This window comes from Ostrinia nubilalis, chromosome 13 (assembly GCF_963855985.1).
Source record: "Ostrinia nubilalis chromosome 13, ilOstNubi1.1, whole genome shotgun sequence".
NCBI classification, from domain to species: domain Eukaryota; kingdom Metazoa; phylum Arthropoda; class Insecta; order Lepidoptera; family Crambidae; genus Ostrinia; species Ostrinia nubilalis.
In genome coordinates this window covers 2,189,200-2,204,399 of record NC_087100.1, presented here as the reverse complement: position 1 = coordinate 2,204,399, position 15,200 = coordinate 2,189,200, and the positions used below count along the sequence as shown (strand labels likewise).

At 46.1% G+C, this 15,200-nt stretch overlaps 2 protein-coding genes across 2 annotated transcripts in view; both read left to right on the top strand.

The window, feature by feature from the left end:
- LOC135077275 (lysosomal alpha-glucosidase-like) overlaps positions 1-1,016 on the top strand; it is a 29,341-nt gene extending 28,325 nt beyond the window's left edge. Inside the window, exons 24-25 of the mRNA XM_063971811.1 lie at positions 108-233; positions 852-1,016. Of these exons, the coding sequence (XP_063827881.1) occupies positions 108-233; positions 852-1,016 (291 nt within the window). The remainder of the gene's footprint in view (positions 1-107; positions 234-851) is intronic.
- Positions 1,017-6,781: 5,765 nt separating this feature from the next.
- LOC135077410 (sucrase-isomaltase, intestinal-like) lies at positions 6,782-14,734 on the top strand. Its single transcript, XM_063971946.1, has 3 exons — positions 6,782-6,940; positions 12,332-12,482; positions 13,939-14,734. The coding sequence occupies exons 1-3, from the start codon at positions 6,794-6,796 to the stop codon at positions 14,250-14,252; spliced, it is 612 nt and encodes a 203-aa protein (XP_063828016.1). The 5' UTR covers positions 6,782-6,793; the 3' UTR covers positions 14,253-14,734.
- The last annotated feature ends 466 nt before the right edge of the window (positions 14,735-15,200 follow it).

Here is a 15,200-nt window from a genome sequence, read left to right as displayed (position 1 = left end):
GTAGGGGTCATTGGTATTCTATTGGGCTATCTGGGTCATATCACTACTGAGCCAACATAGGATCAGTTCCTGATCGGGCCCCACGTTATGGTGCCCCCCTGCTGGAGCGGGGGGCCAGCACGGCCACGCCGCTGTTCCCCGGCCCGCACGACTGGCACCACATCCGCACCGGCACCAGTATAGGGCACGGGAGGAAGGCCGTCGTGGATGAGGACCATACGGTCACTGTCAGGGTGAGTTGGCTTCTATTGGGTCACAGCAAGGGTCTTGTCACAACTGAGCCCCATTAGATGGGGCCTCCTGGTAAAGTGGGGGGACACCATGCTACACCGGCACGTCACTACTGACTGAGACGGGAGGAAGGCTGTCGTGGATGAGGACCATACTGTCACTGTCAGGGTAAGGTATTATCTTCTATTGGGTCACAGCTGGGGCTGTGTCATTCTCAATACTGAGCAGCCACAAGATTAGGTCCTGAACGGGCTGCCCGTGATGGTGGCCCCTTGTTAGAGTGGGGGGCCACCACGGCACACCGGCACGAGTATAAAACACTGTCACAGTCAGGGTGAGTTGGAGTCTAGACTTCTAGTGTCGTCACAGCAGTATGGTGAGTCGTGTCACTACTGAGCCGTCATAGGATTAGTTACTGATCGGGGCCCACTTGATAGTGGCCCCCCGCTAAGGTGGTCTGTGGTCTTCTATTAGGTTACCTCAGCTGGGGTCATGTCACTTAGTAAGCTGGCTTAGGATTGGTTTCTGATTGGGGTCCACTTGCTGGTGGACCCCCCGCTATGGAGGTCATTGGTCTTCTATTGGGCTATCTGGGTCGTGTCACTACTGAGCCACCATAGGATCAGTTCCTGATCGGGGCCCACGTCATGGTGACCCCCCTGCTGGAGCGGGGGGCCAGCACGGCCACGCCGCTGTTCCCCGGCCCGCACGACTGGCACCACATCCGCACCGGCACCAGTATAGGGCACGGGAGGAAGGCCGTCGTGGATGAGGACCACACTTAGGGTATGCAAAACCGAAAGTTTATCAAAAACCGATTTTTTTTTCGGTTTCCAAGAAAAAAAACCGGTTTTCGGTTTTTAATCGGTTATTATCGTTCTATTTTTTTTTTCAATCAACTAGTGTTACATACAGCGATTTGTTACGTCCTGTCCGTTTTGTGTTAGTCTACATTATTTAAGAGAGGGTTATAACAGTTTTGATAAATTTAGCTTATTCATTAGGCATTATAGACACATAATGCATAATGAATAAGCTAAATGGCAATGCCAGATTTTGTATGGAAGGTGGCGTCTTTTTTTTTCGCGCGGCCATCGACTAAACTTTGTTTTTTGATTACAAAATAGTGTAATAAACCAAACTTACTACGGCATGTATACCTCTAAACTCAGTCTGAACTGAGTTACGAGCGTTAGAAGTTTGATGATTTACATACTAGATTTGCTTTTTGCGCGCAAGTTTTGTAAGAAATTGCAACAAAATATTCCGCTATTTTTTTATTGCGCTGATTCTACTCCACACTGATGTCTGGAGCCTTTAATGGATGGTATTGTTTGTTTACACATACAATGTCACTATTTTGTTGCAATTTCATACAAAACTTGTGCGCAAAAAGCAAATCTAGTATGCAAAATCATCAAACTTCTAATGCTCGTAACTCAGTTCAGACTGAGTTTAGAGGTATACATGTCATAGTAAGTTTGGTTTATTACACTATTTTGTAATCAAAAAACAAGGTTTGGTCGATGGCCGCGCGAAAAAAAAAAGACGCCAATTTCCGGCATTGTCTTTTAACTCAAGGGATGGTAGTTTATCTCCATTGTACGTAATAATTGTCAACGAATACGTTTTTAAAATTCATTACTCTGTCGGTTTAGTATTTTGTTGTACAGTCGACAGCACATCAACCTATACATTTTTGTTGCAAAATAGCCTGTATTACAACGAGATAAGACGCCACTGTGTTTAGGTTGATGTGCTGTCGTCCGTACATCAAAAACGTATTTGTTTACAATTACGATTGATATAAGCAATATCTTAAATTAAAAAGTAGAATAAAATGTATAAAGCTTTATTTGTAAACGTTAGGTGGTATTTCTGTCAAATTTCAATACACTAAGTATTACAGTAATAAGTTTCTGAAAAAATGAAAACAATTCAGAAATAAAAACTGTTCAATTCACTCACACATTCACTGCAATAATCACCAACTAACTGAATCGCGGGTAGGGTATGCAAAACCGAAAGTTTATCAAAAACCGATTTTTTTTTTCGGTTTCCAAGAAAAAAAACCGGTTTTCGGTTTTTAATCGGTTATTATCGTTCTATTTTTTTTTTCAATCAACTAGTGTTACATACAGCGATTTGTTACGTCCTGTCCGTTTTGTGTTAGTCTACATTATTTAAGAGAGGGTTATAACAGTTTTGATAAATTTAGCTTATTCATTAGGCATTATAGACACATAATGCATAATGAATAAGCTAAATGGCAATGCCAGATTTTGTATGGAAGGTGGCGTCTTTTTTTTTTCGCGCGGCCATCGACTAAACTTTGTTTTTTGATTACAAAATAGTGTAATAAACCAAACTTACTACGGCATGTATACCTCTAAACTCAGTCTGAACTGAGTTACGAGCGTTAGAAGTTTGATGATTTACATACTAGATTTGCTTTTTGCGCGCAAGTTTTGTAAGAAATTGCAACAAAATATTCCGCTATTTTTTTATTGCGCTGATTCTACTCCACACTGATGTCTGGAGCCTTTAATGGATGGTATTGTTTGTTTACACATACAATGTCACTATTTTGTTGCAATTTCATACAAAACTTGTGCGCAAAAAGCAAATCTAGTATGCAAAATCATCAAACTTCTAATGCTCGTAACTCAGTTCAGACTGAGTTTAGAGGTATACATGTCATAGTAAGTTTGGTTTATTACACTATTTTGTAATCAAAAAACAAGGTTTGGTCGATGGCCGCGCGAAAAAAAAAAGACGCCAATTTCCGGCATTGTCTTTTAACTCAAGGGATGGTAGTTTATCTCCATTGTACGTAATAATTGTCAACGAATACGTTTTTAAAATTCATTACTCTGTCGGTTTAGTATTTTGTTGTACAGTCGACAGCACATCAACCTATACATTTTTGTTGCAAAATAGCCTGTATTACAACGAGATAAGACGCCACTGTGTTTAGGTTGATGTGCTGTCGTCCGTACATCAAAAACGTATTTGTTTACAATTACGATTGATATAAGCAATATCTTAAATTAAAAAGTAGAATAAAATGTATAAAGCTTTATTTGTAAACGTTAGGTGGTATTTCTGTCAAATTTCAATACACTAAGTATTACAGTAATAAGTTTCTGAAAAAATGAAAACAATTCAGAAATAAAAACTGTTCAATTCACTCACACATTCACTGCAATAATCACCAACTAACTGAATCGCGGGGTGGGTCATGCCAGGTGGCGGGCGCGGGCGGTACGAGTCTTAAATAATTATCGGGAATTCCCCGTTCAAAGGTAAACGACGGAGTAACCAAGTGACAATGTTGCCAAAATTAGATAACTCTATAAAACAAATTATTTCCTCCGTTTTAAATATTCCTTTAGATGATCGATCATGGACCCAAGCCTCTCTACCTACTAGGTTTGGAGGTTTGGGTATTCGCAAAATTTCCAGTGTTGCTCTACCGGCTTTTTTGTCTTCCGCTCATAGCACCAGTGGATTGGTTTCAAAAATACTGAGTAAGTGTTCTGACTCAACTACCATCCACCTAGCCGAAGGTATTAGCGCTTGGAGGCAGTTAAGCTCTGAAAATTTGCCGTTGTCTCTCATCTCACAAAGGCAGTAGGACGAGCCGCTCTGCAGACTTGTACGGAATAACTTATTAAACACGTCTTCCAGTTCTGCAGATCGAGCTCGTCTTCTGGCTGTTGCCGAGTGGGAATCAGGTCTTTGGCTTCACTCCCTACCTTCTCCTCATATTGGCACACTTTTGGATAATACCACTTTTAATTTAGCAGTCTCGCTCCGTTTGGGGGCACCATGCATTGTCCCCCATCGCTGTCCCTGCGGTGACATGGTTGACTCCATTGGTCATCACGGACTGTCATGCAGCAGAAGTGCCGGGAGATTTTCCCGTCACGCCAGCCTCAATGACATCATACGCAGGTCTCTTTCTAGCGCTTCCGTGCCGGCCATTCTTGAACCAAATGGCCTGGTTCGAAGTGATGGTAAGAGACCTGATGGTATGACTTTGGTTCCATGGAAGGTGGGACGGCCACTAGTGTGGGATGCAACCTGCGTAGACACACTGGCACCGTCTCATCTTCCGCAAACCTCGTCTGGGGCTGGTACTGCCGCTGCATCAGCGGAATCCCTCAAGCGACGCAAATATGTAGGTCTTAGTAGTACCTACATGTTTGAGCCATTTGGGGTCGAGACGCTAGGTCCGTGGGGACCAAGTGCTCATCGCCTGTACAGGGAATTAGCCAAGCGGCTGATTGACTGTACAGGTGATAGAAGAGCTGGCGCATTTCTTTGCCAACGAATCAGTTTGGCCATTCAGCGCGGAAATGCAGCCAGCATTCTGGGCACCATGTCGCGTTGTTTGGACAGCGATTTGGGACATATTTTTTATTTGTAAATATTTAGTCTATGTAGGTTAATTATTTGTATTATTCTTAATCTCTTAATTCTATACTTTTTTATTAAATTAAACACATTCATTAGATAGTTATAAATTGTAAAATAACCAAATATTCGTCAAATATCAAAAGTTGGGGTAATTTATGGAATTTGTTACGTGTACCTATACAGATAGAAAAACCGATTTAAATCCGGGTTTCGATTTTTAAAACCGGTTTTAAAATTCGTCGAAAAAGGGCGGTTTTTCCGATTTTTCGGTTTCCGATTAACCGGTTTTGCATTCCCTAGTCATGTCACTTAGTAAGCTGGCTTAGGATTGGTTTCTGATGGGGGTCCACTTGCTGGTGACCCCCCACTGTGGGGGTCTTTGGTTTTCTGTTAGGCTATCTGGGTCGTGTCACTACTGAGCCGTCATAGGATTAGTTACCAATCGGGGCCCACATAAAAGTGACCCCCCATCCTGGAGCGAGGGGTCACCATCATCTGTTGGGTCGTATCACTAGTAATCCGATATAGGATTGGTTCCTAATCGGGCCCCACGTGATGGTGACCCCCCTGCTGGAGCGGGGGGCCAGCACGGCCACGCCGCTGTTCCCCGGCCCGCACGACTGGCACCACATCCGCACCGGCACCAGTATAGGGCACGGGAGGAAGGCTGTCGTGGATGAGGACCACACTGTCACTGTCAGGGTGAGTGGTTTCTATACTGTCACAGCTGGGGCTGTATCATTACTTAGCCGTTGCAAGATTTGTTCCTGATCGGGGTCCACCGGGGGGTCACCATGTGTCTTCTACTACTACTGAGCTGTCATAAGATCAGTTCCTTACGGGACCCACTTGAAAGTGGCCCCCCGCTGTGGGGGTCTTTGGTTTTCTGTTGTGCTATCTGGGTCGTGTCACTACTGAGCCGTCATAGGATTAGTTATTAATCGGGGCCCACATAAAAGTGACCCCCATCCTGGAGCGAGGGGTCACCATCATCTGTTGGGTCGTATCACCACTAAGCCGACATAGGATTGGTTCCTCATAGGGCCCCCTCGTGATAGTGGCCCCCCGCTGCGGGGGTCTGTGGTCTTCTATTGGGTTACCTTAGCTGGGGTCATGTCATTTAGCAAGCTGGCTTAAGATTGGTTTCTGATTGGGGTCCACCTTCTGGTGGACACCCCGCTATGGGGGTCTTAGGTCTTCTATTGGGCTATCTGGGTCGTATCACCACTGAGACTATAGGCCACTTCCTGATCGGGCCCCCCGTGTTGGTGACCCCCCCTGCTGGAGCGGGGGGCCAGCACGGCCACGCCGCTGTTCCCCGGCCCGCTCGACTGGCACCACATCCGCACCGGCACCAGTATAGGGCACGGGAGGAAGGCCGTCGTGGATGAGGACCACACGGTCACTGTCAGGGTGAGTTGGCTTCAATACTGTCACAGCTGGGCTCATATATGTCACTACTGAACGCCGTCAAAAGATGGGGCCCATCGTGATTGTGGCCCCCTGGTGAAGTGAGGGGCCACCATGCCACACCGGCACCAGTATAGGGCACGGGAGGAAGGCCGTCGTGGATGAGGACCATACTGTTACTGTCAGGGTGAATAATCTACGGATTCATCACAGTTGAGGTCATGTCACTACTGAGCGCCGTCGTAATATGGGGCCCATCGTGATGTTGGCCCCCTGGTAGATTGGGGGGCCACCATGCCACACCGGCATCAGTATAGGACACGGGAGAAAGGCCGTCGTGGATGAGGACCACACGGTTACTGTCAGGGTGAGTGGCTTCTATACTGTCACAGCTGGGGCTGTATCATTACTTAGCCGTCGCGAGATTTGTTCCTCATCGGGGTCCATCGGGGGGTCACCATGTGTCTTCTACTACTACTGAGCTGTCATAAGATCAGTTCCTTATCGGGACTCACTTGATAGTGGCCCCCCGCTGCGGGCGTCTATGGTCTTCTATTAGGTCACTTCAGCTGGGGTCATGTCACTTAGTAAGCTGGCTTAGGATTGGTTTCTGATCGGGGTCCACCTACTAATGACCCCCCGCTGTGGGGGTCTTAGGTCTTCTATTGGGCTATCTGGGTCGTGTCACTACTGAGCCACCATAAGATCAGTTCTGATCGGGGCCCACGTCATGGTGACCCCCCTGCTGGAGCGGGGGGCCAGCACGGCCACGCCGCTGTTCCCCGGCCCGCACGACTGGCACCACATCCGCACCGGCACCAGTATAGGGCACGGGAGGAAGGCCGTCGTGGATGAGGACCACACTGTTACTGTCAGGGTGAGTGGCTTCTATACTGTCACAGCTGGGGCTGTATCATTACTTAGCCGTTGCAAGATTTGTTCCTGATCGGGGTCCACCGGGAGGTCACCATGTGTCTTCTCTTGGGTTATCTCAGGTGGGGTCGTGTCACTATTGAGCTGACATAGGTTTGGTTCCTAATCGGGCCCCCGTGATGGTGGCCCCCCTGCTACTTCGGGGGGCCCACGTCATGGTGACCCCCCTGCTGGAGCGGGGGGCCAGCACGGCCACGCCGCTGTTCCCCGGCCCGCACGACTGGCACCACATCCGCACCGGCACCAGTATAGGGCACGGGAGGAAGGCCGTCGTGGATGAGGACCATACTGTCACTGTCAGGGTGAGTAATCTTCTTCGGATTCATCACAGCCTCAGGTCATGTCACTACTGAGCGCCGTCATAAGATGGGGCCCATCGTGATGGTGACCCCCTGGTAGAGTGGGGGGCCACCATGCCACACCGGCATCAGTATAGGGCACGGGAGGAAGGCTGTCGTAGATGAGGACCATACTGTTACTGTCAGGGTGAGCTATTGTCTTCTATTGGGTCACAGCTGGAGCTGTGTCATTCTCACTACTGAGCAGCCACAAGATTAGGTCCTGAACGGGCTCCTGGTGATGGTGGTCCCTTGTTAGAATGGGGGGCCACCACGGCACACCAGCACGAGTATAAAACACACTGTCACAGTCAGGTTGAGTTGGCTTCTAGTGTCGTCACAGCAGTATCGTGACGTGAGTCGTGTTTTAACTGAGCCGTCATAGGATTAGTTACTGATCAGGGCCCACTTGATAGTGGCCCCCCGCTGCGGGGGTCTGTGGTCTTCTATTAGATTACCTCAGCTGGGGTCGTGTCACTTAATTAGCTGGCTTAGGATTGGTTTCTGATCGGGGTCCACTTGCTGGTGGACCCCCCGCTATGGGGGTCTTAGGTCTTCTATTGGGCTATCTGGGTCGTGTCACTACTGAGCCGCCATAGGTTTGGTTCCTGATCGAGGCCCACGTCTTGGTGACCCCCCTGCTGGAGCGGGGGGCCAGCACGGCCACGCCGCTGTTACCCGGCCCGCACGACTGGCACCACATCCGCACCGGCACCAGTATAGGGCACGGGAGGAAGGCCGTCGTGGATGAGGACCACACTGTTACTGTCAGAGTGAGTTATTGTATTTTATTGGGTCACAGCTGGAGCTGTGTCATTCTCACTACTGAGCAGCCACAAGATTAGGTCCTGAACGGGCCACCACGGCACACCGGCACGAGATAAAACACACTGTCACAGTCAGGATGAGTTGGCTTCTAGTGTCGTCACAGCAGTATCGTGTGTCGTGTCACTACTGAGCTGTCATAGGATTAGTTACTGATCGGGGCTCACTTCATAGTGGCCCCCCGCTACTGCGGGTCTGTGGTCTTCTATTGGGTTATCTCAGCTGGGGTCGTGTCACTACTGAGCCGTTACTAATCGGGGCCCACATAAAAGTGACCCCCCATCCTGGAGCGAGGGGTCACCATCATCTGTTGAGTCGTATCACTACTAATTCGACATAGGATTGGTTCCTAATCGGGGCCCACGTCATGGTGCCCCCCCTGCTGGAGCGGGGGGCCAGCACGGCCACGCCGCTGTTCCCCGGCCCGCACGACTGGCACCACATCCGCACCGGCACCAGTATAGGGCACGGGAGGAAGGCCGTCGTGGATGAGGACCATACTGTTACTGTCAGGGTGAGTTGACTTCTATTGGGTAACAGCTGGGCCGTCACAAAATTAGTTCCTTATCGGGGCTCACTTGTTGATAGTGGCCCCCCGGTGCAAGAGGTCTGTAGTCATCTAGAGGCACAGCCAGGACTCAGTCACTGATAAGCTAGCTGACATAAGATTAGTTACTAATCGGGGGCCACTTGCTGGTGACCTCCCGCTGTGGGGGTCTTTGGGCTTCTATTGGGTCGTGTCACTACTGAGCCGTCATAGGATTAGTTACTAATCGGGGCCCACATAATAGTGACCCCCCATCCTGGAGCGAGGGGTCACCATCATCTGCTGGGTCGTATCACTACTGAGCCGATATAGGATTGGTTCCTGATAGGGCCCCCCGTGATAGTGGCCCCCCGCTGCGGGGATCTGTGGTCTTCTATTGGGTTACCTTAGCTGGGGTCATGTCACTTAGTAAGCTGACTTAGGATTTCTGATCGGGGCCCACTTGCTGGTGACCCCCCCGCTGTGGTGGTCTTTGGTCTTATATTGGGCTATCTGGGTCGTGTCACTAGTGAGACTTCATAGGATCAGTTCCTGATCGGGCCCCGCGTCATGGTGACCCCCCTGCTGGAGCGGGGGGCCAGCACGGCCACGCCGCTGTTCCCCGGCCCGCACGACTGGCACCACATCCGCACCGGCACCAGTATAGGGCACGGGAGGAAGGCTGTCGTGGATGAGGACCATACTGTTACTGTCAGGGTGAGTTGGCTTCTATTGATTCATCACAGCTGAGGTCATGTCACTACTGAACGCCGTCATAAGATGGGGCCCATCGTGATAGTGGCCCCCTGGTAGAGTGGGGGGCCACCATGCCACACCGGCATCAGTATAGGACACGGGAAAAAGGCGGTCGTGGATGAGGACCACACTGTTACTGTTAGGGTGAGTAGGTTTCTATAGTGTCGTCACAGCAGTATCGTGAGTCATGTCACTTAATGAGTTGGCTTAGGATTGGATCCGAATCCTAATGAGGGCTATCGTTTTTATACTTAACAGTTGGCACCCCTGGCGATTGACAGGACCTTACTCTACAGTGGCGCCATCTTGATGAGTGCAAATGCGATAGTCCTCCTACCACTTTCGCGCTCACCAGTTGGTGCCACTGTCTTCGCTACTAGCAAGTGACAGGACCTTACTCTACAGTGGCGCCAACTGGTGAGCGCTAAAACGATATTGAGTACCGGCACCACATCCGAACTGGCACTAGCATTGGGCATGGAAGAAAGGCGGTTGGCTTTTAAAAGTTCCAAGTTAAAGTGGTCACAGTAGAACTGACAACATGATTATTTTGTGGTGACCACAGACAGGAAGATGCAAAGAGCATAAGGTGTCTCATTGGATCGAATCGATCGATTACGTTGCGGGAAACCACTTGATGCAAACAACTCAGAAGCCATGGCGTCTAAATAGTGGCTTTCCAGTTGCTGATTATTCACGATTTATTTATTGAACACCATACAAGTTGTTGTATAAAGCGAATTTAATATGATGTATTTATTTATTTATTTATTTATTTATTTTTTTTTTTTTTTTATTGAGAAAACCAACAGCGTATTTATACAATTTTACCATACATAAATTTAACATACAATATGGCCAATAACAGGTTTCCCTTAAATTATTACCAATAGTACTAGTAAAGGTTGGAATGCTACCAATACCTATCCACACAAGTTCACACAACACTACCTAAACAATACACTACAAAACAAAGATCATCCCGATAGCCAACTAGTCCAGTAGAATTAGCTTTTAAATCGGAAATAATTCCTACAAAAGATTTTATTGTTTTAATGGCTTCTTTGGTTGCCCATTAAGACTCTCCTAAGTTTTCGACTTCGACGGAGTTGTGCTTAAGTGGTGGGGGCCCCCGAAAGAGGCATTTTTTCGGTTTTACGATTATACCGCGTAAAGGACTTACCCTATCAAAAAGTGGTCTTCATGACGGTTGAAGGGCACTTAATCCTGCATTGAATAAGACCAAATTCATATGTTTTGGACAAACCGTTCTCGCGCTAAAGTTCGGCAAAGTAGAAAATATACGTATAATTAATGACCCTCTCCACGTCCAATGGTTTGTTACCCACAGGCTTCCAAGTCTTGAAAAGGGTCACCTCAACCAGTGTCACCCTATCAAGGCTTACGAGCTTGATGCGCCTATCCTTGTTCGTCCCAGCCGTTCCTTAACTGCGGTTGCTGCACCTCTTCCTGGCACTCACCTGAACGACTCTGTGTTACCTACTGTGGCTGCCCCTCTTCCTTGTATCCTCCTGCATGACTACGTTGCCTAGCCGTATGCCTGGTCTAAGGTTCGACGCCAAAAATCAACAACAACAAGTTCATATTAAAACGCTGAAGCGTTTTTTGTTAGTTTGTTTGAACGCGCTAATATTAAGAACTACTAGTTTGATTGAAATCATTATTTTTGTGTTGAATAGCTCATACATTGAGGAAGGCTATAGGATATATACAATCACTCTACGACTTATAGAGGCGAAGCAGTAAAGAAAAATGTTGCAAGCACGGGAAATAGTATTTAAACTATTTTCACTCGTACGAAGTTGATTTTGTGGCGTCGAACCTTGGACCAGGCATATGGCTAAGCAATTAAATCGTACAGGAGGGTACAAGGAAGAGGGGCAGCCACATTAGGTAACACAGAGTCGTTCAGGAGAGTGCCAGGAAGAGGTGCAGCAACCGCAGTTAAGGAACGGCTGGGACGAACAAGGATAAGCGAATCAAACTCGTGAGCCTTGTTAGGGTTACACTGGTTAAGGCGACCCTTTACAAGGCTTGGAAGCATGTGGGTAACAAGCCATTGGACGTGAAGAGGGTCATTAATTATACGTATATTTTCTACTTTGCCGAACTTTAGCGCGAGAACGGTTTGTCCAAAACATATGAATTTGGTCTTATTCAATGCAGGATTAAGTGCCCTTTAACTGTCATGAAGACCACTTTTCGATAGGGTAAGTCCTTTACGCGGTATAACCGGAAAACCGAAAAAACGCCCCTTTCGGGGGCCCCCACCACTTAAGCACAACTCCGTCGAAGTCGAAAACTTAGGAGAGTCTTAATGGGCAACCAATGAAGCCATTAAAGCAAAAAAATCTTTTGTAGGAATTATTTCCGATTTAATCAATTTTTGTGTTTAATTCTACTGGCCTAAACTCAATGTCAGTTGAGATACAGAAAAGATATTATGTAGTTTACATCCTACTATTATTATAAATACGAAAGTTTATTATGTTTACACAAACATCTATTTGAGTACATATTCATTCATGCAAAAACCACTGAACGGATTTTAGCGAAACTTAAAGCATCATTACTTATAATCTACGATCCAGAAGGATCCGTAACAGGCTAAACCACACGCGGGCGAAGCCGTAGGTAAATAATAGTTCCATGATTCCAGACTCAGCCACAAGCCCCTGCACCCGAATCCAACAACGCACCTACATCTCTTTTAAACTTGCGCTTAGTGTTCGCAAAGATATCGACACCTTCAAAACGCGCATTATATTCACGAGCCAGCCGCAGCAAAACTGAATTTTGCTGGAAGTTTGTGTATTGAACACCATATACATACTTCATGACGCGAATTTAAAGTGATAATTATGTTCAGGGCGGCGCCATAATCCCGCTGCAAGAACCGCCGGCGCGCGGGCCGGTGACCACGACTGCGGCGCGTAGTGGGCCCCTACAACTGCTGGCGGCGCCCGACCGCGCGCGACAAGCCGAGGGACAGCTCTACTGGGACGACGGGGATAGCCTCAGTAAGTGTGCTTCTACACCACTAGATTTTTATCACCGAAAAAAAAAAATTCTGGGTAATGAGTTATTGATACTGATACCATTTGTGCAAAAAAAAAGTTAAATAAAGTGACTCAAAATTTCCTCCTAAAATTGGTAATTTATGGACACACGCGTCGCTAGCACTATTTACGTACGATAATGTAACACTTATTAGAATTCAAAATGGTCTAAGTTAGCTAAGTATGTAATAATAACACTGCGCACTGGAAGCGTGGTCGAGGTGTGAGCGAGACAGACAGATCGATGCAACCTGCGAGCGCGTACGACTACCCTAGCGAGCAGCGGAGTGACAAAGCTGTGACGCGTAAAAAACGGACTAAAGAAAATTTAATAAAAAAATTAACTTTATGAATAACATGTCTTTTTCTTTTGCTTTAAATTTTTCACACGTTTCTACATAACCTGTTAAAAATTTTTCGGTGATAAAAATTTAGTGGTGTATAATATGTAGGTTTAACTGGTATAGACAAAAATATTTTTCATTAGTTTTGTACCTTATATTTTCTCAATAAGGTTCAAAATATGGTGGCAACAGTTCTGCCACTACCAGGTAAAGGTTTAAGGCTAAGAATTCATGGCGCGATTTTCACCCGCGCCCGCGGCGGTTGCGGGCCCGCAGCTTCTGTAGAATGCAGATACTTATGTAAAAACTAGTGCACAAACTCACGTTGGGTTTTCGCCCGCAGCGGGCGCGGTTGTAAGCGGGTCCCGCTCGGCGGTTAACTCGCGCGTAACTCGGACAGTCCCTGAGATATGGGAGCAGAAGGGTATTTTTGAGACGTCTAACGTCAACGAGGCTTCAGAGCCCCGATTACGGTAATTTTTAACGTCTCCAATCCAGATACGATTGGTCAAAACAGCTGACGTACGCTGTTTTGATCATTACGCTGACCAATCGTATCGCAGAATCGATGAAGCGCGTCTGGATTGGAAACGTTAAAAGTTACCGTAATCGGGGCTCTGATTTGTATGCTTAACCGAGCCTGCGATTTAAGGGCCTCCGCTAAAACTCAGTATAGAAAATCAGTACGAGCAGCGAACTCGGATGCCCACGCGAGTTAAAGATGTAGCACACTTATCAATCCGGAAAAGAATCGTAACCGTATCAACTTGAGGCGGTCAGTATTCTTTGTATGAAACTCCATACTGCAATGCGCACTTATCCGTACCGTAACGTAATCGCCTCGCCTCTCGGTTGACAGCGCGTGAAAGGCAATGACAGGTCGCGAAAGGCGACTCTGGCGGTTGATCTCTTTACGAGTTGATAAGTCTGCTATGATGACCTTAAATGTATGGAAATGCACGCGGTGGGCGTACGCTCAGGCAGAAGGGTCTCCTTAAATGTAGGCATTTTAGGTGGAATGAGGTGCTGGTGACTGTGACTGTTGTTTTCTAACTTTATACTTCATCCAACAGACAGCTACGACGAGAAGAAATTCAGCCACATCAAATTCACTCTCAACCGGAACATTCTCAGCAGCAGAGTCGTCTGGTGGGGCTACGGCGTTCCCTCCATCAATAACATCACTATCTTCAATCAGCCCACTGTGGTATCAGTCACTGTCAAGGGAGCCTCGGCCCACTTCGAGTATTTAGAAAAAACGAAAGTCCTCCAAATATACAACATCAATCTATCCCTAGACAACCCCTTCGAGGTCCAGTGGCTTTACAAGGCCAAACAAAACAAAGCCATCAGCATCAACAGTCCCTATGTACCGAAAAGCGGGTAATAAACACTATATCTTAACATGGAAATGTCATTGTCCTGAGAGGATCGGCAGACCAAAGTCTTGTAAGTGGTTATGGAAAAACTAAACTAAATTGTAACCGAACATCAAATGTTCGAGCAGTTGTTTGATTAGTAGTGTATGAAGAAAGAGTACAATAGCATGATAGTTGTCTGTTATCAGTGTTATAGCAACGGAGAAAGTTCAAAGATTCGATAGTGAGATATGAATGTTTGCCAATTAAATTAAGTACAGAAATATCTTAAATGTTTGTTCAAGTATCTAGTCATAAGGTATTTTTACTTATGAAATATGTAATTATGTTTACTGATTACATTTATTATTATTAATTTACACTGTTTCTGATACATTTTTGAAATCCTATAGTGATGAAATATTATAATATTTATATAAATATCCCATCCAGTTAGGAATTTAGATTGCATAGTTTGTCAATTAAGTATAATCTGTTGTCTATTGATTTATCTATGGTAAATAAAATATACAAAATATAGCCTGACCAGGAACATAAAAACCCTCGCCATGTTGCGGAAATCTAATGGTACTAATTTCTTTTAATGGCAACAATAACTAAAAACTTCATTGACATGTCACCTTGCATGTCAGTCTATTGCTGTCAAAGTGTAAACAAACTTTATTTTAAATGTGCGCAATTGATTTTGTGAATGAAATTGCTAAAATCTTTTTATAGTCGTGAAAGAAAAGTGGTTCACAATGTGTTAAAGTATTTGTCGAAGAGAAATACCAAGGGTTCGGACAATATTTTCATTGAATAATGTTTCCAACAAAGGTTGTCAAATTGACTGACATGTTTATCGTTTAGTACAGTCCACTATGAAAATTAGCTGTGGTTTGTTTCAACTACCTATTTTAAAGTTTTTTGTCACTTTCTAAGTGTTGAATTTTATGGAATTGGGAAAGAAGTACCGA